The sequence below is a fragment of the Ursus arctos genome, unplaced genomic scaffold (genome assembly GCF_023065955.2).
Source record: "Ursus arctos isolate Adak ecotype North America unplaced genomic scaffold, UrsArc2.0 scaffold_6, whole genome shotgun sequence".
NCBI classification, from domain to species: Eukaryota; Metazoa; Chordata; class Mammalia; order Carnivora; family Ursidae; genus Ursus; species Ursus arctos.
Window position 1 is genome coordinate 61,874,662 of NW_026623078.1, and position 27,824 is coordinate 61,902,485.

At 34.4% G+C, this 27,824-nt stretch overlaps 1 protein-coding gene across 3 annotated transcripts in view; it reads right to left on the minus strand.

Moving 5' to 3' along the window:
• The window catches only part of CSMD3 (CUB and Sushi multiple domains 3), a 1,143,082-nt gene that overhangs the window by 337,912 nt on the left and 777,346 nt on the right, over positions 1-27,824 (minus strand). For all 3 annotated transcript variants that reach the window (XM_026495547.4, XM_026495546.4, XM_026495545.4), the window contains 3 exons: positions 23,407-23,523; positions 16,968-17,183; positions 14,705-14,893 (listed from right to left, as the gene is read on the minus strand). In XM_026495547.4, the coding sequence (XP_026351332.2) occupies positions 14,705-14,893; positions 16,968-17,183; positions 23,407-23,523 (522 nt within the window). The remainder of the gene's footprint in view (positions 1-14,704; positions 14,894-16,967; positions 17,184-23,406; positions 23,524-27,824) is intronic.

The window sequence follows — 27,824 nt, forward strand, 5'->3', positions numbered from 1 at the left end:
GGTCTGTTGCACAAGCAATGATGAATGCTGTTTTCAGCTTCAGGTTCCCTGAAGGTTTCTTCTTCCTTCTAGTTTGGTCTGTATGCAAAAGAATGAATTTAAGCTCATTCATACTGAATTCATAGGGCCTCTTTATAACAAGGTAAAAGTCAGGCAATGAGCATTGTGTTACCTTGGGCACACAGCTACCTAAGTGAAATAACTATATTTCATTGGTCTCATCTGCAAATGAAGATGATAATAATGCTTTTTTCTACATGGTACTTGCTAAGACGACTGAATAGGTTAATACATATAAATCACTTGGTGCAGTGCCTGGCCATAGTAAGAACTCAGTAAATCTAAACATTTTTGAAAACTACATCTCTCTTTTACAGATGAGACAGAAGGGTGAAATATCTTGTCCCATTTCCACAGATGGGAGTCAGTGGGGCTAAATATCTTGCCCAACTTACAACAACCATTAGGTTGTGAAGCCATGATTTGATTCCAGGGTATTTTTTCCCCAAATCCAGACTCTGTACCCTGTGGAATATTACAGAGTTGCTACTTATTAATATATCAATTCTAATAAATATCAATTCAGGTTTCTGAACAACACAGAAAAATGTGTGAAATAAGAACTATCTATCATCATAGGAAATGTGGCCTTCATGAATTGATTAAAAAGCAGAAAGAAGAAAGTGTTAGCTACATATTGACTACAGCTATAATTGAACTGGGACTCAGAAAAGAGCTATGAAAAAGCCACTCAGACCCAAAACAGACTTGCAAACAAATTAATTTTACCTGTTTGACTTATGTTACGTCCTCTGACTAGGGGGTCATCTCCACCTTTTAAAATCTACCTCATTTTCACAAATACAACATTCTTGAGAAGCTGTTGTCTATCCTTCCAGGAAAAAATAAAAAGTTATTCCTCTCTGCTGTATTATGGGTTTTATTTACCATTCTCATCTCATGATGTATAACTAGTCTTAAGTATTTTATTTCCCCTTACAAATAGAGTAGGAGATCCTTAATGAGAGAGCATATGTTATATATTTTTACCTTTACCAACCCAACTCAGTCAGTGCTCACTAAATATTTGTTGAATTGGATTAATTTTGGTTGGGTGATAGACCACATAATATACCAAATCTATCAATGTGTTCTTTTTTTTTTTTTTTTTTTTTGAGGGTGGGGTGGGGTGGGGTGAGGCGGAGGGAGAGGGAGAGAGAGAATCTTAAGCAGGCTCCACGCCCAGCATGGAGTACAATGTGGGGCCTGATCTCCTGATCCTGAGATCACAACCTGAGCCAAAATCAAAAGTCAGATGCTGAATTGACTGAGCCACCCAGGCACCCCATCCCATCGATGTTTTCTAATAAAATAATTGCTGATACGATCTTTCTTATGTCACCATCACCTAGCACACCATGCCAACCATTATTGTCACTCAAGCTAAGTTTGGTAACTTTATGAATAAATGGATGAATGAATGAATGAATGAATGAATGAATGGAGACTAAATTTCAAAGGGCCAAGTTTAGAGATGCCCAAAGCTAATGTATCAGATAGCTTAATGAGAGAAAAACCCTGATCCATTAATACGAACAACACTTATTTTGGGGAGTGGCAGAAACATATTGTTAAAGGAGAAAAAAAAATATGTGCAATAGATATTAAGGTTTTTGGAAGTTTTCAATGTTATATTATTATGTACAATGAAAAGAGTAATTCTAACCCTAGCTAGATCATATCATAGTATTTATTGAAATTTGATTCTTGTTTTTATTAACATTTCTATGGACAATGCACATAACTTGAATAACATGTCTCTTCAAAATTTGGGAATGAATTAAATATCATAGAAAATTAAATAAACCAAATTCAAGGAAAACTTCCTTGGAAAATTCCATAATTTTGTTTTTAGCCCCAAACCATTATCTTTTTACCCCTGAAGAAAATAAAAACAAGTGATGTTCACAGAATGGCAATATGACTCTGTGTCATTATTGCAACTCTGGAAAAATTCAAATAAAGTATGAAGTAAAGAATTTGGACTACGAGATTTGTAAGACGGATGAATCTATGTTTACTAGCTGTGATACTTAATGTGAACCACTCTGCCTCTGAGCATTGTATTCTCAATATGGGAAGTGGAAATATTAATACCTACCTAATATGATTATTGTAAGGAGTAAATGAGAGAGAAACATCATAGTACCAGGCATGCTGCCATGTACATCATAAGCACTCAACAACATTACTTCTCTTCCCTCTCCAATTATAGCTTTTGGCAAGACTACTAAAAGGCTGAAAATTCTTTAAAGATATGATTTCCATTTCTAGGGTATTTGGTTTTGACTAACCAACAACTCACGGATCCTTTGATGTCCATTAAGCCTCAGCAATTTGCATGTTGTCTTTATTCCTATTTGATTCTCTTTAGTTATTTCTTTGTACATTTGTTTGTTGTTACTTTTATGAGAAAGGCATTGTGAGATCAATAAATGGAATACAATCAAATGAAGCTCTTACAGGGGTAGGGAATCAGAAAAAGGAAAAAAAAAAAGACATCGAAACATCATAGAGTCAATGATGATATCCTCAAAATTGTACCTGAGGAAAAAAACAGTAATAGCATGTTAATGTTTTTCCAAGGTCACAAGAAAATGTGGACTGCAAGGAACCTCACTATATTGTTCTCCTCATCTGTGTACCTCAATCTTTTGTTTTAACCCCCCACACCTGAGAGTAATACAGAGCATCATTAGTGATCATGGTTGATTATTGCAGTCATCTTGTTTCGTGGGCAGAGTGGTGGGGCTGGAAGGGGGTAGGAGAGGATAGGCTCTTAGTAAGAGAGTGGAGGGTTTTTCAGTTTTACAAAACTTACCAGATAGTTTTTATTTTTTTCTCACATAGTCGGAAGAAGGGTGGGTGTCTTTTAAACTATTATGGAGTAATATCAAAAAAATATGTATTGGATGATAAAGGAATTTGGGATAAGGTGGCATACACAGCCCAGACCATCATCCCCAAATTTTTTCTACTAAGTTTCCAAGTAGCAAAAGATATATAACTTGGTTTTACTTTTACTGATGGGAGCAACCAATATGGTGGTGAATATCTTGTATGGTGTTTCACCCAGGCAAATGACATCAAGTGATTTCAAATACCATGACTGAACATGAGGGAAATTATCTTACATTATCAGAAAAAGAGAACAATATCCATAAACAAATCTAAAGTTTCCCAGAACAGACAAAACCCAGGATTTATTTTAGAAAGTAGTGCTTCAGATTCAGTTCAGATTCCAATTTTAGAGGACTGGAAATATTAATGTTTTATAACTGCAGAACTCTGTAGCCAAACATAATAGAACATTGAGTGCAAATTCAGAAAGGTATAGTAAAATGCATGAAATAAAAACTATCCAACACCTTTTGAAACAGTCTTTGTAGACTGATTAAAACACATGAAGAGAAAAATGTTACCTATGCATTGAGCATACCAATAATTGAACTGGGATTCAAAGGGAGCTATCAAGAGTACTTGAGTACAATGCAGAGATGTAAAAAAAAACGGCTTATAGCCAGAAATTTAGTTTGTATGAGGGTTAATAATCCCCTAACTCCTTTTCTCTAAAAAGCCTGCTTGAAGGGCAATATTTAAATTCTGCAAAAAACTTCCTAAAGCTCTAAGTTCATTTTTCTCTGTTTTCTCAGTAATTTACCTTGACATTTTTAAATGATTGCCAAGCTACTGTTTATTTAAATAAGCACACTCTCTCAAACCTGACTTATATGTCCCTTCTTGATACTAGATTTAACTTATGATGCTTATTCTGTAACATTATATTATTTCCATGGCAACTGTCTTAGTATAATAAACAAAGGAAGATGACTTCAGCTGCTTTGTCCTGTGAAGGACCTGGATTTGAGATTGGAAAGCTTGATCTGAAACAGCTAAAAAACAGAAATAATGGTGAAAACAATGAAATTCATTTTATTGCATAACTTTGATTAGGGGGTGAATGCATTTACTATGCAGAATAACCACAGTCCTACTCTCCTGGACCCACCCTAAACCTAGCCCAATTAGTGCCACTGAACTTCAGGCTGATTGGTTGCTTAGTACAATGCACTGTTCCTAATTGATAGTTCTAGCCTGTTTCAATGTTCTTTTGTCTGTTTTCAAAGCCCTAGGTACATCTGAACATATCTTAGCTAAATGCATTACCAGATGACAAATAATAAAACCCTTTATTAGGAATCAACCTCTGTAATAATGGCATGCATATTTTTTGCTATTATTTTCATTATGATGCTGAAATGGGGAAAAAATCTATACACCATATACACAAAATAAATAGACATGTGGACTTTATAAAAACATAGAATTAGAAGTAATTTTAAAATCTATTTGCCTAATGTGACAATGACCTTTCCTCCCAGTTTCAAAAGGCTTTTAGGTACTGTCGGTCTATTGCAACTTCAATTAAATCCTACCCTCTCCTGAGACATGGCATCAAAATCTAATTCAGTTACAAGTAGCAATAACATTTAATTATCTCCTCCAGTTATCTACACTGCCAAATGATAGTATTTCCTGAGAGCCACAGATGTCACTGTTGTAAGCAAGAACCAGTTTAGAGATGTACAGAATATTATCACACTGGTTTATTTGATGCTTTTATTCTTTATGGCTCATATTTACATATAGCAAAAAAATTGCTCCCAATGTAACCTGCTTCAAATAAAAATATTGTTAGTATATTCTCCTAAGGAAAATTACTTAACTCCCTGTGCCTCAGTGTCTTCATTCAAACCTCAGAAGACCATGCCAGGCATACAGTTAATACAGAGCAAATATTAGCTTCTACTATTATCTCAGGTAAAATATTTCTTATCTGGCACTAGTATGTACTAGGGGCCAGTCACCTTCTAATTAAGTAAAAATATATTAAGATAAAAACCAAAATTAGTTTGTCTAATGACAGAGTTGATGAATTTCATACTTACTAGTTTAATATTAGCATTTATTTTTTCCTTAAAATGCTGCTCAGAGCTCTAACCATCTCCTTTTTTAAGCATGTTTCCCAGTATGTCTGGTTAGGTTTATTAGATACAGATGCAAGAAGAATGTGCTTGAGGTATTTCTGAACTTGAGCATATTCTCCATGAAACCAGGGAGAGGTACTTAGAGGTTGCAAAGAAAGCAAGTTCCTCTGGTGCTTTTATGATTCCTTCTGGTAGGAGAACCTCACTTTTGCAATTGCCTTAAGGATATGACCCTGAGACACTGATTCTAGTAAATGCTTCACTTTTGGCCCCTCTTCTAGAACTCAACTCTCTCTAAAGAAGTCTCTATTTCTCTAAAGAAATCCTCTATTTAAGACCAAAACTAACTTATCTTCTAACTTTCTAATCAGCAGGCAGATTTTGGCTTGCAACAAGATTTATAGTCAGAGAATGAGGACATATAAGGGGAATGAAGTGTTTTTAAGAGTCTGCAATTTTAAGTCCTCATAAAAATTTAAAAAAAATTGTCCAAAGAAATTTGAGACTCTAATAACACAGAAGATCATTTCAAAGTCTTGTGAGTGAATCACCATTATGGGTAGGTCACAGTCTACTCTGATTAACAGGTTCATGATGATCAGATAGTGAATTAACTTTATACTGCCTTATAAAGAATGAATGAGCACCTGTGTGCTCATGCGGAAGTTTATGGTGGACACACAGAAGGGACAAAGGTAACTAAGAGACAGCCTCTACCTTCAAGGGGCTCACGGTCATCAGATGAAACAGCATATATTCACTTGCCAAGTACAGTATGATCAAGTAAGCTTAGACACTTATCTGCTAACAAGTCAGTTGGATTATAAAAGGTTCTCTGTAAATCTGTATGTTTATAAATCCCAAATGAATTAGAAAAGTTTAAGTTCACAGTCCTCTAGGCAGTTCTGTTAAATAGGACATGTGCATTGGTTCTTTTCGTTTTTGTGGATGCTTAGTTTCTATGAGGCACATTTTTTCCTTCCTTTTCATTTTGTTGAAAAAAAAAATTGTCAGCTATTCCCTTTCTTGAGCTCTGAATTTCACCACATATTGGGGGAGGATTTATTCCATATACACATACAAGACTCAACATTTCCTCCCATTTTCAATTTTTATAAATTTGTCTTTTTTGTTTTTATCATACTTATAACCCTCCCCTTAGTAGTCTTTTCAGGCACCCTCACTGTTTGTTGGTTGGTTGATTTAGTTATTAAACTTGGGTTGTGTGTTAATATTTGCAGAGCAAAAGAATTATAGACTAAAAACCAGTGTGATGGCCCGGGCGAAAATAGCAATTAGAGTCTTTTATTTGTGGTAGGCTGAATACAGTACCTCTGAAGTAGTACTTTGTTCTTATAAATTAAAGTTAGTAAGCTGAAAATGTAAAAAAATAAAGGAGCTTTGGCTATTATATATTAATTTCTTTATCAACTCAACAAATTTACTGAAAGCTTTCTATATGCTAAACACTGCTGTAGATAAAAAGGTAATTCAATACTGCATTATGAAACCTAGAAATGGGAAATGCAAAAAAAGCTCATGAAACCTGTAGTAAGGACATCTAACACATAAACTGTATGTGAAGAATAAACTGGCTAGGCCAATGAGGATAGGGGCAAGAGGGTCACATTCAGAATTTATTTTAAGGGCAATGGAGAACAATGGAAGAATTTTAGGTAAGAAAGTGACATCATCAAATTTATATCATAGGAAGTTCATTCTGAATCTACCGTGTGGTTTGGGAAAGAGGGACAAGAATGGAGACTAGAATCTGCTTAGGCTGTTACAATAATACAGGTAAGCAATGATAGATAATGGTGTCTTGATCTATGGTAGGGTGGTAGGAATGGAAGCTTAACAGATTAAAATGCAAAGCCTCTCCAGATACTAAAAAACAGAAATAAATTATTTGCTTGTGCCAACACAAGCGAAAGTTTGATCATTTGCATGCATTAGAACCTCAATGAGTTCTTAACATCTTAAAGTGTAGGAAGTGCTTGGGATCTTTGGTAATGGCATGAAGCATCGTGTTGCTGTATTCTAGAATGCATACAGGAAAATGACCATAGGAGACATTAAGGCCAATCTAACAAAGGACTTCAGGTATTTTGATTTTATCCAATAAGTGATAGGAAATCACTCAGTGATTTAAGCAGGGAACAGACGTGGTCTGGTCCTTCTAAGGATAACCAGGGTCAACAGACTTTAGGGTGAGCCTCCCATGATACCTATCTTCTGGCATTTGTTTATGCTTTAGTGCAATTCCTCCCCCTGAGTTGAGTGGTGCCTGTTAACTTGCTTCTCATTACTCCTGTGACTATATTTCATTACATAAAACTGAATCCTGCTAATAACTCACTAGAGAGACTGTCCTTGCTGACTTGATGAAGTAAGTGGCCATGTTGGGGGAGTCCACATAGCAAGGAACTGTTGATGGCCTGCAGGCACTGAGAAAAGAACTAAAGCTCTCAGTCCTATATCTACGAGGAAACACTTACATCCAATAACCCTGTGCGTTTGGAAAAGTGTCTTGAACCTCAGGTGAGAACTCAGTCAACACCTTGAATGCAGCTCTTGAGACCCTAAGAAGAGGACCCAGTTCAGCTGTGCCAAGACACCCTACCCACAGAAACCATGAGAAAGCAAATGTGTTGTTTCAAGCTGCTAAATTTGTGGTAATTTGTTACTTATCGATAAAAGACAAATATGACTAGTAATGCTACTGAAGAACATTAGATGAAATTTGGAAACGGAAAATCCAACCAGAAGAAAGGAGATAATACAGTGGAATTTTACATGTAATTGCTAAGACGTGAGCACCAGAATCAGAAAGAGCTGATTTTAAGGTCTTTATCAGGTTAGGCAATTAATCTGGCTACTTTATAAAACAGGAAAATAATATTGTCTCAAATGGTTTTTAAAAGGAATATGTGAAAGAAGAAAATACATATAGTTCAGCACAGTGCCTAGCACACATTATTATCATTGTGCTATTATATTAATCTGTATGAGGACCAATGACAGGATGAGAGGACAAGCATAATGGTAGGGAAAACAGAAATGGTGGTAAGTCTGAGTAATAGCTTTAGGTGGTAGGTCTTAGTGACTATTCCAATATGGACAGAGAGAAAGAGAGGAGGTGGTGAAAGATGACACAATTTCTAGCTTGGATGGCTGGCTGAGAATGATGCCATAACTGAAATAAAGAGTGCAGAAGGAAGAGCTGATTTGGCTGAGGAGATAATGAGTTCTGTTTGGCATGTGAAGTAGATGTGCCTGTGGGAGGACATCCATATGGAGAGGTCCAGCGTACAGCTGGGAATGCAGACTTGGTACTCAGAAGAGATCTGGGTATCTGGAAGGTTTTGGAGATGGTCTTATGTTATCCAGAAATTACATCAGCGTTCACACACACACACTATCCTGATACTCTTCCTGTAAAAACATGAGAAATCTTTTCTCTTAGAAATAAGTAAATTATGTGCTACTTAAACAGAGCCCATCATTAAAAAAAAAACCTAGAAAATAGGTGAAGAATTTTTTTTTCTTACCTTAGAGGTGAATGACTAGTAAATTCCCAAATGCAAAGGGGATATTTAAGCTTGATTAGTCTGTTGTAAAGGTTAGCAAACTATGGCCCCAGGGCCACATCCGCTTGTTCCAGCTTTTGTAAATAAAGTTCTACTGGAACACAGACACACCTGTTCATTCATATCTACTGTTGCTTTCAGGACACACAGGTAGTTTAGCAGTTGTGACCACAAGCTATAAATCTCAAAATATTTACTACCTGGCACTTTATAGAAGAAAGTTTGCTCACCCCTGGTCGTTTTATTAAAAAAAAAAAAAAAAAAAAAAAAAGTAGTATTCCAAAATAGTGCATCAGTAAATAAGATATTAAAGAAATCCCACCTGGAATATCACAACACTGGTCTAAAAAGTTTAAGACTTGGTTTCTGGCATAACCTTCCACTCATTACTTATAATCTTTCCAAGCAGCATTTTCTCAGCTGTTAAATAGCAATAATACCTTCTCGGCTTACTTTTTGTAAGGTCACAAGCAAGAAACTCAAAAACAAACAAAAACAAACTATAAAGCATGAACAGGTGTAAGTTAATATTATGGATTTTTACATTGTCAAATCAAGAGATCAATGCACCCAGTCATAATTATACAAGAAAAATATAAATATACATTTGTGTATATAATTTACCAGAGCACTTTTCTTTTTTTTTTTTATTAATAATGATTTTTTATTATATTATGTTAGTCACCATACAGTACATCCCCGGTTTTCGATGTAAGTACCAGAGCACTTTTCTATCTAATATTTGCTGTTAGCTTTACAAGGAATATTTGGGTTGAGTAGAACTCGTATTGGCACCATTCTTTCTGGAAAAAAGAAGTACAGAAAATTAAGCCATTTGCTTAGAGTCAGTCAGCTCATTAGTGGTGGCATCTGAAAGCAAGGCAAGTCTCTTAATACTAATTTGCTTTCTACATAGCTATATAGCCACAATGCTGACTAACTTGATAAATCAGTCCTATCTGATATACGTATATAGTTATCTGATGTATATAATTTTAGCATAGAGAGCTTGCAGACTGACATGAAATATACAGAATTTGTTCAAAGATAAATCACCTCTTCAAATACGTTTTACCCGTTTTTTTAATTTTTATATTTTTTAATGTTAAGATTTTTCTAGATTTACAGAGATGTTACCGTGATAGTAAAGAGGTCCCATATATGCTGCACCCTGTTTCCCCTACTGTTAACATTCATTTTTAAACTAAATAACATCAGCATATATCATCTAAAAAGTCAGAAAAGTGAGAAAAATATGTAGATGTATAATACAGAGTTATCATTTTTCTCATTTGACTTATGATTAAAGAGAGATGTTCTTACTTGTCCAAGGTCAGATAAAAAATTCAATGACAAGTAAAATTAGAAACAGAAGTAGATGTGTTAAATGGGGGACTATGAGGATGAATGAATTAATGTTTTTAAATCGACTTCAAAATGTGTGGGTTTCCTAAAATGTGTGGACTCCTGCCTAAAGACAAGTCATTACTGACACTGAACTTGCTAATCTACTTTCCAAAACAATATGTTCTTTCATTAGCTCCTTGTTTATTTGCAACATGACCTGGCATGATTTCTGGTATATTTGGAGCCTGAATACAGATATGCAAGTTTTTTCTTGATTTAGAAAGATGACAATGGGAATACCAATGTTTTTTGTAATGTGAACTTTAGGAAAGGAAATCAGGTACTCATTTATTGGCCAAAAACAGAGCAGTGTTTCTTATTTTCAAAGTAATCAATTCTCTTATACTTTTTCTTTCTCTTTCTTTCTTTCTTTCTTTCTTTCTTTCTTTCTTTCTTTCCTTTTGGCCACTTAAAAAGGTGACCAGATTATCCATTTCCATAGAAACACAGCTTTCCAGGATAATCACTTAAATATAAAATGTCTTCACTGAAATATCATTTTATCTGCTGATTATTTTTATCTCTTCCAAAATGTAAAACATAGTTACAGATATGTGTGTGTTTTTAAGATAAAACTTTCATCTTGATCATTAAATAGTAAATAAGATTATATGTGTGAAACCCTTAGCTACTGATAGCACAGGTTTGTTGAGGGACTGTCATGTGTTGAGCAGTGCATTGGGTGATTTACGTGTCTTTCATTGCTTAGAGCTATATGCTATTTTGCACTATAGGTATGATTATCAATATTTTGCATTTGAGAAAACTTGTCAGGAAAGAGATCTGAACAACTTCCCAAAGGTCAGCTTAGGAAAGGCTGAAGTTATCTATATGCCTGCAATGGAGGCCACCTCTTGGGGAGAAAAACTCCTGCTTCTGAGTGTTATGTTTTGAGTTTCTATCAAGATTCTTCTCTTGCTCTACAAATTTCCCTGCACTTAAGTAATCCCTGAAAAATGGGTCCTGGTCAAAGAAGTTTTCTCTGATTAAAATAGGGGACAATACAAGGAGTTCCCTGAAGCCACATATCAACTATAATGAAGACCAGATTTTCTCCCAACTTTATTGAAACCTCCAGTTAAAGACAGCAGTGTGCTATTCTGAATAGAGCACAAGCCTGGGACTCAGAACATTGTGACAATCATGGCTCTGCTCCTAAGTTTGTGTTTTTTATAGACATTGTCACTTCCCTGATAAAACAGTTATGCTAAGTCTACTTTCACAGTGGTGAAGGATTTTTGGAATAAGACGCTACATGATACAATCCTTTATAGATTGTAAAGACCACATTATGCTGTTATTATATTTTATAATAGTTTGTTAAAATATTACCTTAAAACATAAATCTAGAGGTTACTCAGAAAAATTGTTTCGATGAAAATGTTATCTATTCCTTGTCTAATACCCAGAATTAAGATAATTTTCACCAAATTCTATCAACAGAAACTGAAAGACACCAACCAATTTATATACTAAACAGTCAAAATTAAGCATATAAACAAAAAGTTTCTGTAATTAGTTTTGAATATCAGTTGCCTTATTGTCCAAAGAGTTAGACACCTTCTTATATAACCTATGTAAGAACCTATGTATACATAAGTCATTTTGGTAAATGTTAGTATTAGCTTTATACTTGACATAAAATTTAAAACCTCATGTATGGTTTGTTCTGGGAAAGCATCCATCGTTTGCAACCTTGTGCCAGAGAAAGACCATCTAGATTCCAAAAAGCTGAAACAGAAGCAAACTTTTGGAATACAATCTACTCATAATTTGGCCACTATCTATAACATGAGCTTTCTACAAAGTTGGTAATGCTAAAGACTAAATAATGGCTTTTAAGCAAGTATGGACTAGAGAATTGGCATTAGAGATACATAAAATGAAAAGTACAAAAAAATCTAAAAAGAAATAAAAACTGTCCAAATAAGCTAGAATTGCTAAAATTGGGTCTGTTCATATGAATGCTTACAAATAATTTGCATTTTATGTGACTAAAGACTGTGAACTTTGAAAAGATAACAAAGTAAGAAATATCTACATATGCATATATGGAACCAGCAATACAAGAAAGGAATATATTTATTTTAAAGCATAGGCAAGGTAGTGAAGAAAAGTTTAAAGAAAACTGGAGAAGTAAAATTTTGAAAGCCATTACATTTGAAAGAATATTACTCTGCATCTGGTCACTTAAATGTATACTTACAGTGTAATTTGTTAAAGTCAATAGCCTTAATTGTAAATTTCAATAAGCTTAAAAGCATGCACAGCTAATTTGAAAATGGGGGGAAAATCCCCATGGCAATAATTTGCTTTCTAAATTTGTCCACCGGGTGATTTTATTTCATCCTTCCCATTAAAGATTTAGGCACAAATAAACCTAGTCTGAAAGAAATACATTGATGAAACAAAAACTAACTTAATTTTTTGGCAAAGTCAGATTTTCATAAATCTATTTATTAAAATTTATTGTAAATATGAACTAAACCTTAAAAATCTACATGCAAACAATTTCTTAATCTGTGTAACAGCCTGGTATGTATTTGGTACTTTGAGAGAAAATATTAATTAACTCTGACTTAAGAGTCCTTACAGAATCCTTCAAAATTCACCTTCCCCTAACCCTTTTTGAGATAAAAACCATCTAGTAAGAAAAAGCTGGATTTTAGAATATGAAAAACTTCATACAAAACATGGTTCTGCCACTTATAACCTTGATGATCTTGGGAAAGTTATTTAAAATCTCTAAGGCTCAGTTTCTTCTGATGAAAAACGGTGGTGGGGGGGCAGAATTATAGTACGGATTAAATGAGATAACTATATATGAAAGAACCTAGTAGACCCTCAATAAATGTTAGTGTTTTATAAAATGGAATTCATTCCCTGCTATAATTGGTTTTATAAACTAGATTCATAGGCTGGATAGATACCAGATTATACTCAATATAATAAGAGTTATAATAACATCTAAATTCTGAATCCTTCCTATATTTCAGGGATTAAATTAGGTCTGACTGGCATGGCTAATTAGTTTAATCCTCATAACTAACTCATAACAATGAACTAGGTACTACTGCTGTAACCATTGTACAGATGAGAAAAATGAAGTTTAGAAAAATGAATTAACCCAATATCAAGTGGCCACCATCTAAGCCCAAACACTCAATAGCCCTCCCTTGAATTATTCCCAAGGTTCTCATTAACTGGGCTTTGAAAATATGCACATCAAGCAAAAATGGAAATGGGGGCAATTCAGGTAAAGAGAGGAATTCAAAATCTGGTAATATCAGGAAAAAAAAATACAAAACAAAACAAAAACCCCAGAAAAATTGCATTCTATACAGCTTCCTGAAAAAGCAGCTCTGAGAGTGTGACTGCTCCTCTCCTCCCAACTTCAAGCCTCTGGCTGCTCATGATATTTCTATAAAAGCCTAGGATTTTAAAAAGAAATTTCATCTGTTATATATCATCCTGTCCGTTATATAACCCACAGAGGCTGTGAAAACAATCTCATTACTATAAAAGCTTTCAGACCCACATTAACCTGGAAGATCATATTTTTTTACTTGATTTGGGGATCCACAGGAATACCCACATTTTATATACTGGATAATACATTGAGTAAGTCACAGAGGGCATCTGCTCATTCTCATTTTCATCTGCAGGGCACTCTGCTCCCACAGAAAAGACAAGGTCTTGAACCACAGATCAAATCTCTAACAATTTGCCTGATTTTGTAGCATATTAAACTTACACAGATCTGTGACCTACAATTAAATTTACAATTAAAGTAAATTCAAATTAAATGCTTTTGAGAGTTTTAACAGCTTTATAAAATAATTATAAAATGACCATTTGTATCTTGTTCTGTCATAAAAACAAGTACTGACAACCATTGAATGACTAATGACCTGAAGAAATTTTTGCCTCCTTATTTCCTACTTTAAATAGGAAATGATTTAGTCTTAATCAAAAGTCCTTCATTCTTCCCTACAGAATTTTATTTTTTTTCTTTTTATCAGCTAAAACACTCTTTTCCAAAGGCTGGGATGGTGTTCTGAACTTGCAATACTTTAATTATTGTTACTCTTTATTTCACAACATAAAATGTATTGCCATCTTAATTCATCTATCATAACAGATTCATTTTTGTTGATTATACATATTGAGTCCAATACGTGCCTCGACAGTCCTTAAATTACCCATTATTTATTTTACACATTTTCCTTCATAGTCATCTTTCATTAATGTGCACCCTAAATTATAAAATATTGCCAAAACTTCAATCATAGGAAAATCAAGGAAAAATAAGTCATAGGAAATCATCTATCAACAGAATATAAGAATAAAATTTTCTCTAAGCTCTGAAAATATGATTATCTATCTACCTAGCTAGCTAGCTATCATCTATTTATATGTCTATTGATTCCTTATTGACATCATCTGAAAAGAAATTTAGAAGCATGGTTGCTTAAATGGAGCAGTTGAGAAGTTAACTGAGGTACACCAGATTGCCAAGTGGAAAAAAAAAATTGAAAAAACTAATACGAAATAAATGAAGAAATTCAACAGATTATAAAAGAACGAAGGGTGTAGAACCATGCAACTCCAAGGACAGTGACTACACATACAAGCAAATGAAAGCAGCTGACCACGTACCCACACACCTTGGCAGAGGCGCACTCCACACTCGTCGGCCACCACCAAGACAGATGATCTCTGACATCCCTTCCAGTCGGTAACCTGATGAGCACGAGAAGGTCAGAGTGTCACCAACCCCAAAGTTGAACCCAATTCGGTTACCATATTGAGGAATTCCAGGATCTTCACAAGGTTCGAGGTTATATTCTGTAAAAGAAATGGAGAGGAGGACAAAGAAAATGATAGTATTCACGTTTATGGGCATTTTGCTATTGTTTGCAAACTGGATGCTACTGGGTTTAGTTAGACATTTAAAAAGTGACGATACGTATAATTATGGGAACATACTAATGACACACATACTTTTCTTCCTTTGTGAAAGATCGAATAACTTAATGAGTACTTTTATGTGTGAAATTCCATATAGATAAGAAAATGTCACCTTCTGAGTCATAAATTGAAAATGTAGCTATTTATCTCATATTCTTTCTTCTACATTAAAAATATTTCCATTTCACCAATTTTGACTTATAATAGTAGCATAATAGATGCATATTTTCAAACACAAAATAACATTTTGGATGAAATCATTTGCACTTTTGAAATGCATTTTACTTAATGGTTTTAATCTAAATGACAAAGGCTCTGTGCCTCTCATCTACAAGGAGTTCAATTAATCCATATTCTGGAAAAAACAAGACTTCAAAGGAATGGTTTATGTAAGACTGAAGTGCCCATACACTGAAAATTGTTATATTATAGATTTATACGAGAAAATTTCTCCAAGCAATGAATGAACACCTAGAAAATGAACAGCTAAATGCTCTTCAGGGTATAAGAGAGTACAGTTGATTAAACAACAATATTATAATTTATACACCATCCTAAGAAGTAGCTTAGCTAAAACTATTCTCAGAGCATGCACTTACCTTGTAATTACAAGGGAGAACAAAAGGAATTGTTCCATGTTGATGAGCTATTATTTTATTGTTTAAAACATTTATTTGGACATACTTTTAACATTCTAGGTTAAAGCTGATTATGCTCATATGCTATTCATTATTTTAGAAGGCAAGTATTTTCATGCAAATACTAGAGTAAGAACTGAAAACAAGGGCAGCATTTGTATGATTTTATATATATATATATATAAATTACATAAAAATAAACACATATAATTATAATATTATAACTTAAATGTTAACAAGTGGACATAAGATTTACTTATTAATTTGTTTCCGTATTAAGAAATAACTACTTGCCTCATTATTCCACTCAACTAGAAAGCAGAACTGTAACTGATACAAAAACATTTTATTCACTTTGGTTGTATAAATGTTTTTTCCCCTGGAATCCAAATTATAATGTTGTTCTAATGAGGTTATTCTAGAATAGAGGGATAACCACATTAATTTTTTCTAGATCATCTATTTCCAAATTACTAGATTAAGTTTACCTTAATCTTGGCCTATAAACTATGCCTTGGCCAAGACACATAAAGCTAGAATATCACTCACTCACATTCATTTGAGTTTAATTAAAACTTTAAAATATATCTTTGAATTTCCATTTTAAGTTCACTAAGCATTTTAACTAGTGTTGCCCTCTGTTACTTAGAGTAGATTTTTAGCCAATTTTTTAACTTTTTGCTTTTTTAAAAAAAGAAGATTTTATTTATTTATTTGACAGAGATAGACAGCCAGTGAGAGAGGGAACACAAGCAGGGGGAGTGGGAGAGGAAGAAGCAGGCTCCTAGCGGACGAGCCCAATGTGGGGCTTGATCTCAGAACACCAGGATCACGCCCTGAGCTGAAGGCAGACGCTTAAGGACTGAGCCACCCAAGAGCCCCTATTTTTTGCTTTTCTTTAAAGGTCTCCTTTAATGTACTACTACAGACAATCTTCAAGGTATTTCAAACTTTCCTTAAAATTGGTTGACAGGTATTTATTTGCTTTTTTTCTTTTTCATCTTTTCTGTTATTTTTCCCTCTCTGTTCTGTCATACTTTAAAAACTGACTTTTTCTGGGATGCCTGTGTGGCTCGGTCAGTTAAGTGTCTGCCTTCTGCTCAGGTCATGATCCCAGGGTCCTGGGATCCAGCCCTGCATGGTGCTCCACATAGGTTTCCTTGCTCAGCAGGGAGCCTGCTTCTCCCTCTGCCTCTGCCTGCTGCCCCCCGCTTGTGCTCTCTCTCTCTTCTCTGACAAACAAATAAATAAAATCTTTAAAAAAATAAAAATTGACTTGTTCTTACTAAAGCTTTTTAAATTTATTTTCTTACCAGAGAATGTAATATTGAATCCTTCATATGATATTGAAAAATCGGAAATGAAGCGCAGTTGAGCTCTGAAATTTCCATAGAGACCAGCATTGATTGTTGAAGGAAGTTCTGAACCAGTAAGGCGTGCCAGTGGTTGCGTAAAACTACCATTTTCTGTGATTAGTAAATAGTCGTGATGGTCTTCCAAATGGAAGGTGTGAAAGTTGAACTGCACACCTATCAAGAAAAAGAAGAAAATCAGACTCACAAAGCATATCTATAAAACACAGAGAGTTACCCAAGTAACTAAAGCCAGGACTCCCCTTGTAGTTAAATTCTCTGTAAATGAAAAGCACTTCTATAAAGTATTCCAAATGTGTCATCTAATAAAATCTTTTCTTTTTTCCTCCTAGTTTCCTTACAAGACACGTAGCGAGTCATATTTTGGAAACCCCTTGGAAATAAAATTTAAAAATCAATGCCTGAAAAGATATCACCTGAGTTTTCTGAAAATTTCAAGGGAAATTCAGATGCTTTATTTATAATAGCAGTGCAGCTTTCTGGCAAACACTTGACATACCTCCTTCATTTCCTTCTGCAATCTCCTCAAACACAAAAACAGTGCTTAGTAATATAACACCCAACTTCCAAAAATGCTTAACTCTAGAAGAGAAATATAAAGCAGGCACAAGGAGGAACTGTTTTTTAAATGAATATGATTATTTATTTTTCACACACTTCAACCTGTGTACATAATATACTGAAAATTACACACATAATTGTTCAGATCGCTGAAATTTCACAAAGTAAACTTATCTTTGCAAACAGAATCTGAATCAATAGATACAACATTACAGAGCACAGAGCCTCTTTTGTGAAACTTTTCTATCACTTCATTTTAACCACTTGCTCAATTTCTAGTAGCACAGGCTAATTTTGTTACCTTATGTAAATGTTTTGTAGTTTATGTAATGGATTCATATAACATATACTCTGTTGGGTCTGAGTTTTACTCAACATTAGCTATGTGAGATCCATTTCTGTTTTTGTGTGTGGTTGTTAGTTGCTTATTTTCAGCGATATATAGTATAGCATTTCATTTTGCAAATACACCACATCCATGTATGTGTTCAACATGTGACGGTCACTTTGGTGCTTTGTGTTTCAGTGTGAATGTAGATGGTGCCGTGAGTACTCAAGTATGTCTTCTGAGGAATATACGTTTCTGTCGGGGAATATCTAGGAGTGGAATTACTGGGTCATGAACCATTATAGGTCATTAGCAGTAGCTTCAATAGATACTGCTTCGCAAAGTGGCTATGCCAATTTACATTTCCATTGCCAAATCTGGTTGCTTTTTATCTTTGTCAGTGCTTGATTTTTTAAAATTTTTGTCATTTGTTCCATTCTGGTGAGTGTGGTGTGGCATTGCATTGTGGTCTCGATGAGGGTTTTTTTTTTTTTTTAAAGAAATTTTATTTATTTATTTGAGAGAGAGGGTGAGAGAGAGAGAACAAAAAAGAGGGGGAGGATCAGAGGGGGAGAAGCAGACTCCCCCTGGGCAGAGAGCCTGATATGGGGCTCAAAACTGGGACTCCGCGACCATGACCCATGCCGAAGGCAGACGCTTAACTCACTGAGCCACTCAGGCACCCCATCTCACATGAGTTTTTAATGATGCTGCCTAGAACAGATGTTAAAGACTAACAATTACACATACACATGCACACACACCCCTCATACTATGGACAAGATATTAAGTGAAATAAAGACAGACTACCACATTCATCTTTCCCCTGAAGTACGTTTTTTTTTTAACGTAACCAAAAAAAAATAATAATCATCAAAATATTTGTTAAAGAAATCAAAAACCCAGAGTATGGTAAGTAACATTCTTTAACATTATTCATTGAATTTAATTCAAAATCCTTCAAATCGTCATTGTTTTTTAAAAAGCAAGCAAACAAAAGATATAAAATGAAACCAAACAAATACACTGAAAACATAGGCAATCATAAGACAAGGTTATTACTGCATAATGGACCAGTGATTTGGACTTGGAAAATATTAGAAATGTACAAAAATACTATTTTTCAAACTCTTTTTCAAAATGTGACGGGTTTTTTTTTTCCCTCTCCACAATGAGCAGGAATAGAAGAGCCCTTTTAGAAGGAGTCCAGAAATTGAGTTAGTCTTTCAAATGTTCTTCAGTATAAAAGTGGTAATTGACACTAGCTAGGTGCAAATAAGAATGCAGTGTAGATATGGCAAGAAGAAGATGCTCTGTCATCTAGATTAACTGTTATCTACGTTTACAAAACAATGTAAGAGTGGAAATTCAGGTAAGTCAATTTGATTTTTATTGTATAATAAAGCAAACAAAAGGTAGAGAATAAGAGAGTAGATGGGTAAAAGACAAGAAACATGTTGTTCTGCATATAATTTATATATTTTTAGAAAAATGTATTTATTCTGATATACACGTTATTAGTATGTGGGAAAATTAAAAATTCTGTTGGATCATGGTGCTTCTAAGAAGCCCGCTGTTGAGTATAACATTGCCTTTCCAAGCCTTACTTCCTTTATTTGTAAAATGAGTTTCTAGGGGTGACTTTAAGTTTAAATGAGATGATATATGGGAATGACTGGGTCCAGTGCTTTGCACAGAAGTGCTCAGCAGCTCTTAGCGATTGTTATTGTCCAACATGAGACCTGATTTTTTTTTATTACTCAGTCCTAGCCAGCCACCTTATAAAAGGAAACTTCTGTTTATCAGATGATGGTTTAAACAATAAAATGTTTTCACTACTGTACAAAATTCTGCCAAAGGTCAATGAATTTAAGTAAGGAAATGATACTAAGAATCTACTATACTCTAGGCATTATGGAATGTAAAGATTCAGAAGACTGTAAATAACTCCTGGTCTATCTGAGGGAAAAGCAAACCTACACCAACAGTTCAAACATTCTGCTAAGTGCTCTGAAGGTGATTAAGTCAGTATAGCAGAGTATAGACAAGGCAGTACAGGCGCAAAGAAATAGAAGTAGCCAACTTGTTAAAAAGGTCAGCAGAGGCTGCTGAAGATAATGATCTTCAAAATTGAGCAGAATTTCGTGGAGAAGCAGCTCCAGGATAGACATTTCAGGAAGAAGGGGCAGATAGGTAAGGACACACAATCTTAATAGGGCAGTAGGTATTTGAGAAATAGTGGGAAAAAGTCAGTGGTTTCAACATCATGGTATCTTCTCATAAAAATGATCATTTAGGAAGCCCTATGAGGGCAATTACTGTCCCACACCTCTGTGAAAAGATTTGGGCTTAAAATCAAAATATCCTGAATATCTAGGTTTCAGTTGTAGTCATGCTACCAACTATGACACTGAGGGTGCTATACGAACTAGTGAGTGTCTTTTTCCCAATCTTTAAATTTATAGGATTGGACTAGACTATGCTTTATCTAAGGACAATTCCACCTTTAAAAGCCTAAGGTTTTTTGTTTTGTTTTTAATGCAGTCCCCTCCACCCAGATCTCTAGTAGACTAGAATATATAATTAGCATCTTGATTTCTGCAATATATTTAAGGAAAATTTCTTCTGGTGTCATTGTAAACAGGAGCAATACAGGCTAAACGATACTACTGTTAACTGAATTTGAAACAACTGTATGTATTCAATCACCCTGACTTAGTGTTAAGTGGTGAAGAGGTTACTGATGATATATCTGAAGTTTCTTAGAACTTAAATATTTAGATACTTAGATCTGTTAAGATTTTTATAAACCACTAAAGTCTTAATGATCATGCTTATTTAAGAAAACTCTGACTGTATATGTAAATATAAATGAAATGTAAATTGTTTCAAAATAATCTCACAAAACTCCAGATAAAAATTAATATGAGAAAATATAAGAGGGGTAAATATAAAAGCCTGAACTGCCCTTCAGTATGGCTATTGAATCAGGATAAAGGTTAAAGGGTCAGTTCAAGGTTAAGTAAGTAGAAGAGATGTAAGCAAAACAAACAACAAACAAATACAAAGCAGGATTATGAAGAGTCATGATGAAGACGCATACCTGACAATGAAATATATAGATACAGGCAGGGAGGTAATGTGGTTTCAGAAAAAGAGCAATTGATGTGTAGTCATAGGATGTAAATTCAAGTTCCTTGTCCAATTTTCACAGGCACTGTGGCTTTGAGTGTAAATAAATAACCTTTAGTGACTTCAGATTCTTGTCTCTAAAATGCAAGTAACACCTACACTACTTCACAAGACATTTGAAAGGTCCACTGATTCTTGGTAACATCAACTCTAAAAAAAAAAAAAAGTCTTGCACTGAAGATAGAAAAAAAAAACTGCACAAATATAAAATTTGGACTTAAATTAGTGCTATGACATGACAGCAAAAAAGTTAATAAAAACAAATATGTACAGGCTTCACTAATGAAAATACTTTGTGGAGTTAAATAATGCCATACCCTGTTTTGTGCTGGGAAAATACACTATCGAGGGACATTGATATCCCTAGATATCAATACACTGGAACACATCCAGACAAAGGTAGTTAGAATGGTGATGACAATAAAAATATCTTACAATAAAGAATTGATGGAAAGTCTGGGACCAAAAAAGCTGGCATAAGGGACTGGGGGTAGCAGACATGAAAGGCATGATGGGCACAGAATAGTGACTTGGTATATTGCAGAGTTAGGGTGGAGAAAGGATTAGGTTATTTTTGTGTGTTTGTTTTGTTTGTTTTGTCTAACTCCAAAGGGCAGAACAGGGATAACAGTGGCAGAATAATTTTCAAACAATTACAACCATACAAAAATTGAGCAAGTTTTCTTAAGGAATAAGCTTGTCATCAACACAACTGTCAATATCAGGCCAGTTTATCATATTTCTGGAACACTATAGAAAGAAACTGGTGTACTGGGTGAGAGGCTGGACTGTATTACCTTGACAGTGTCTCCCAACTTTAAGAGATTATCCTTCACATAACTTTGGTTACACTTTGGAATAGTTGTACTTCCAACAAATTTTGTTGGCTCTTAAAGAAAAGCGTCTAAATCTGCATTTCTTGCCATGTAAATACAGATTTAATTAACACTTGCAACCTGTGAAGATGCAAAACCTTAAGTGTTAATTAAACCTCTATTTACATAGCAAGCAGTATGTGGCCCTCCATTTTCTTATATAATACAAGAAAGCTTATTTTAAACTCCATTAATCCACTGCACGCTGGAATAATAGGATGCTCTGGTTAACTTCCAGCAAAGAGGTCTTGCATTACAGAGAACAAAAAGCACAGTTTACAAAGTCTTCTACTTCGTTCCTTCCGTTCAGTACCAGAATACTCATTTTAACTTTTTTTCTCAATAATATTTAATTCCATTACAATAATAACCCCAATATAATCCTCACCCTCAATAAAATGATGTATAATTTTAATAAAGGCAAATTTCATTTGCAAGAATGCAGTGACTTCAAATGTATTAAACATAAGCTTTAATTTTAAAAATTGTAATAGCATCTTTTCCTTGCTAGGATCTTTTTAAAGATTTTCTACAGTAATATCAGTAAGTATGCTATAATAGTAAAAACTGATAGTAACAATTTAACAACAGAGCTAAAAGAAAAACTACTTCCCCAAAGCAGTTTTTAAAATGAATAAATTCACTCTTTTTAAAAGATTAGCACATAGAAATCTGTAGGTAAATAATTTTAATCCATTTTTGTTTTTATATGTTAGGATGACCATTTTCCCACTAAGGTGCTGCCTTAATCACATCTATTGCTACTTTATTAGTTTGGTTGTATCGCATGAATGAACCATATTTAGTTCTACAGGGCCTTTCATTTATTGGTTCAAATGACATTTATTAACATCTGCCACATGTACAGTACAATTTTATACTCTCAATCAATTATGTGAAAAATGTCTGCAGTTCTGATAGAAGACCGAGACATGAGTATTTCTAGAATGGTTATAAATTCATATGAAGAATATAATTATAATAAATAATCATAAACATGTTAAAAACAATGTTTATAAACATGCTATGTTTGCTTTACAATCGACTCAGCACTTCAGATCATCTTCCTATTCCCTTTTGAACTTTTGAAATCAACCTCTTAACACTATACCGGAGACAAAAAGCCATCCTGTTTCAGATTTTGTTGATATGAAAATTCCAAATAACATTAGCTTAATACATCAAAAGAAAATAAATATCTCTTACATTACCATTCTGGTAGAAACATAAGCATATTATAATACTATGGATAAGTAAATATAATCCTCTGCTGCGGTAACTCAAACTGGATTTTGTGTTAGCATATTTTAGTACTGATCTGTTTTTGCTCATGCAAAATGACATTGCAAAGGACAATGACATAAAAATAGGTGCAATGAAAATTCAGAAGATAGTCCAATTACCATTGCATGAGGCAAATTACCTTTTCCATGAGTTACATCAACAGTCCATGTACAATTCAGAGAATTTGGATAAAATTCCGGGTAACCAGGTGATAAGATTGTTCCACTAGGCCCTCGAACATCTCCACCACATAAAGCTGAAAATACAAAGAAATACAGTCATATGATCAGTCATAGTTAGAGAGGCAGAGGCTGAACAAATCTCTCCTCTCTTGAAATAGAATGAATCTGATTTTCTTTGCTTAAGCTACTTCTCGGTAATAACAGGAGTGTGTAACAGACCTCCTCCAATACTAGGAAGCAGTTTCATCCACTGAAGCCCTAGAGAAGAAAAAGGTATGTAATAACCTCTGAGAATTAGCTGCAAGATAACGTAGCTCATCTTCCCACATTTGAATTTGAAGTATGTACTTATCTTATACATTTCTAATTATAAGTAATATTTGCATAAATTGGTCATAAATTAAACATGAGTAATTAATTGTTTAGCTGCCCCTCTTTTATTAAGCTTTAAGAAAACGAATCGCTAATTATGCAAAATCATCTCTTTTAGATTTCTAAAGGGGTATGTGTCATTCTTCATTTAATTCTTTTTAAAACAGTTAAGCAGCAAAAAATTTGAAGGCTCCTTCTGTACTCCATTTCTTTGGGAAATATCAGGAACAAACAGGAACATTTGGGAAGCTGTAACTTTTAAGTAAACACTCCAAGATAACAAAAATAAATACATGTTTATGAACTAAGGTCAAATAAATTCACATTTGATTCGATGTTCATTTTTTTTTAGAACAAATCATCGTTTATACTGTCTTCTACCACACTCAACAAACATCAGTGGTTATGCTATACCAGGTAATTTCATCAGTATTAAAAATTAAAGCAGACAAAGATATATCCAAGAATGTATACTCTAATAGAAACAGAAAGGTATTGCTGCCTTATTCTATTCCATGTAGAGATGACAGCTCTCCTGGACATGGCAGAGGCAGTAAGAACTGTGTGTTGTCTTGTCTACTCTGATCCTTGCTTCCCTTCTCTGAACACAGAAAGGTGAGTTTTGGCCTTAGGCTTTTCTATGATTTCTTCCAAGTAATGACGCTGAGAAGAAGAGTCGAGGCAATCTGGCTACTATTCTATACTGACCTGACCAGAAATAAGCTGTCTACAATTCCCGTAAGTATTCAAGCACACAGGCTTGAACTTAAACACACACACACACACACACACACACACAGATACAAAATTAAAATCCATTTCTCCCTTTTTTATTTCTTTTACTCCATCCAGGAATAAAAGAAGGTCTTTTACAAGTACCTCTCTGGGAGTTGTCTTATAGATTGCCTCCCTAAGACTAAAATAAACCCATGCTTCCAATCCCATTTATCATCGATGCATTGCAATAATATGCATGGTTTCCTACCTTAAGCTCCTATTTAGAGACTGCACAGGCCTTGATTGGCAACTATTATTACTGAACCTCTCAAATTTCCTTTCAAATTTTAAAAAAGTCTCACTGTGTTTTTGTGATCAATCGAAGGGCTAGGTATACCATTTCTACTGTATCTTGCTGTTAATAGTGGTGCTAAGTTGAACTGTTTTCACCTCCCTTGTAATGCACTCTACTTCTTGACAGAGACTTCATTTTTTTTTAAAAGATTTTTTTATTTTTATTTATTTGGTAGAGATAGAGACAGCCAGCGAGAGAGGGAACACAAGCAGGGGGAGTGGGAGAGGAAGAAGCAGGCCCACAGCGGAGGAGCCTGATGTGGGGCTCGATCCCATAACGCCGGGATCACGCCCTGAGCTGAAGGCTGACGCTTAACCGCTGTGCCACCCAGGCTCCCCGAGACTTCATTTTTTTATTAGATTATTTTTACATATGTCAATTTATTCCTAATATACTATATGTCATTTTATTCTCCATTGTGAGAGTCGGACAAAAAAATATAACATGGTATGAATTTATTGAGTGAAATGTGATGAGTGAAGATGCTCTACCATTTGAAAGGACTATATTGCATACAGTTAGAGTACAACTCAGTGAACAGAAGGATCGAAATTAAGAGAGTTAATTAGTCAAACACAGAAAAGAGATGTGAAATTTTTATTCAGTATGTCAGACACGTGCTTCTGTGCATGCATGTGTGTGTAACCAGCGTGTGCACAGGCTGTACAGGGAAAACTCTTCTACACATCAGCATTCTTTTGAATAAAGCTACTCTATCAAATTTCCCTTCTGTACTTGGGGAATTTCTTGAGAATTTTCTGTCAACTACACCTACCACATCTATGTTGAAGATGGGACATTACAGGGACATTCTCCAGACATATGAATAAAGTTAGGTAACCATGAACACATTAAAATACTTAGGAAGAATGGTCAATAACTAATATACTATTAATGAACATTTATATTGTTACTTTGATTATATGCAGATAACAAATACAGAGTACATTTTTATGACCCAGTGGAGGTTTTTGGTATTTGAAAATATTAGTAGTAGATAAAGGCCTTGAAAGGAACAGACTTAAAGATAGAATTTCATAGTAAATTATGGGGAAAGAGTGTGATTTAGCTTTTTTTTTTGAAAGATGAAACTAAAAATAGGAAAATATATGTATTTTATATTTTAGTAAAACAGGATAAAATTGCAACTACTCACTAGTTCTTAGCAAAAGCATAACAATGACTCATACTGAACTTATAATGTAACAGGCACTATTCTGAATACTTTTGTTTTTATTAACTCAATTAACCCCCATAACAACCGAATGAGAAAAGTACTGTAATTATTCAGTTTACAGATGAGAAGGCAAGTATAGAGGGAACACTAGCAGTCTAGTTCTAGACACTTGAATCAAGTGTTGATTTTTTTTCACAATTTCTACCAAAAAATTACAGTGTGCTATACTATGATGTCCTTCACTTACGTTTACTTTGTAGCATTTCCCCTCAAATGATCAATCTATATAAAAATTATTCAACGATATGGGGTGCCTGGGTGGCTCAGTTGGTTGGGCATCCAACTCTTGATTTCGGCTCAGGTCATGATATCAGGGTCATGAGATGCAGCCTGTACCCCTGCGTCAGACTCTGCACTGGACACAAAGTCTGCTTGAGATTCTCTCTCTCCTTCTGCTTCCGCACCCTTCCACACACACACCCTGCCCCCGCTTGCAGGAGCATGCTCGTTCTCTCTCTTTCTCTCTCTCAAAATAAATAAAATCTTAAAAAAAAATTATTCAAGGATAGCATTCATTTCCTGAGATTCATTTAATGCTTTCATGTTCAAATCATTCTCTTTTTAAGCACCTAATACCTAAATGTGTCAGTATTGTCTTTAATTGATTTATATCTTACGAATTCTCATTTGTCAATGGCTTTGTCTGTAATTGACAGAGTCTTCCATCATCAGCAGCCACAGCATCATTTTCATCAACCTAATGAAATCCTTCATCTCCCTAAATGAGATTATTTTACATTGCAAATATTTGGAATTGTCTTTGCTTTACATTATTGGCTTTTTGAACAATCACAAGAAATTACCTACACGTGCATTGATATAATGCAGAGTGATAAATGCTAATGCAGGATTGAGTTGGATTAATTTTATAAGTGGTTAATTTATTACTGAATATTCTTCCAATCTGATGATGGTTGCTTCTCTAAAAAGTTCCCTTCCCCTTAGAATGCTACGAAAATATAAGGGGAAATCAGCCTATTAGAATCCGTTATGAGAAGACTAAAATATTAAGATGAATAAAAGAAGGTAAATTTTATATGTGATTTTTGTTTTTTACATTAAGACAGAAAATGGAACTCAAATATATTGTAAAAGATATGGCAGTATACGGACTATTATGAAAATTTCTCCAAGAATATTTTTTAAATTTCGTTCAACAGAATATATGGTCATTTGTACAGTAAACTTCATTAGAATGAGAGTGTCTAAATAGGATGCCATGGATCTCCTGTCTTTTTTTGTATATCACCTCTTCTGATGAAATTTCAGTTTATCCCAACAACTTTGCTAGTGGATGCTACATGTCTTTGGGATACAAACACTTTTGTAACAGATATAATAGGTTTATATGTTCTTGTGAATGGGAGATAGACATTTTTGTATCAAGTGAAACACTGAAGAGAAATTAGAGAGTGATGAAATATACATGAAAGACCTAGTTACTTTACGTTAGAGCAAACAGCTGGCAAAGAAAAACATATAAAAGGACAGACACCAGTAGTACAGCAAAGTCACAATGGAAGCCCATAATATGAGTTGAGGGCCATTAGCCAAATATACGATGATCTTGACTTGTAGTTTTTTTTCCCCCTCTCAGATTTTTGCCACATGACCACTACCTTACCACATGATAAATATCAATTAGAGTTTTAAAACAGTAAAGTCTTCTCAAAAGCCAAGCCCTTGAATGTTAT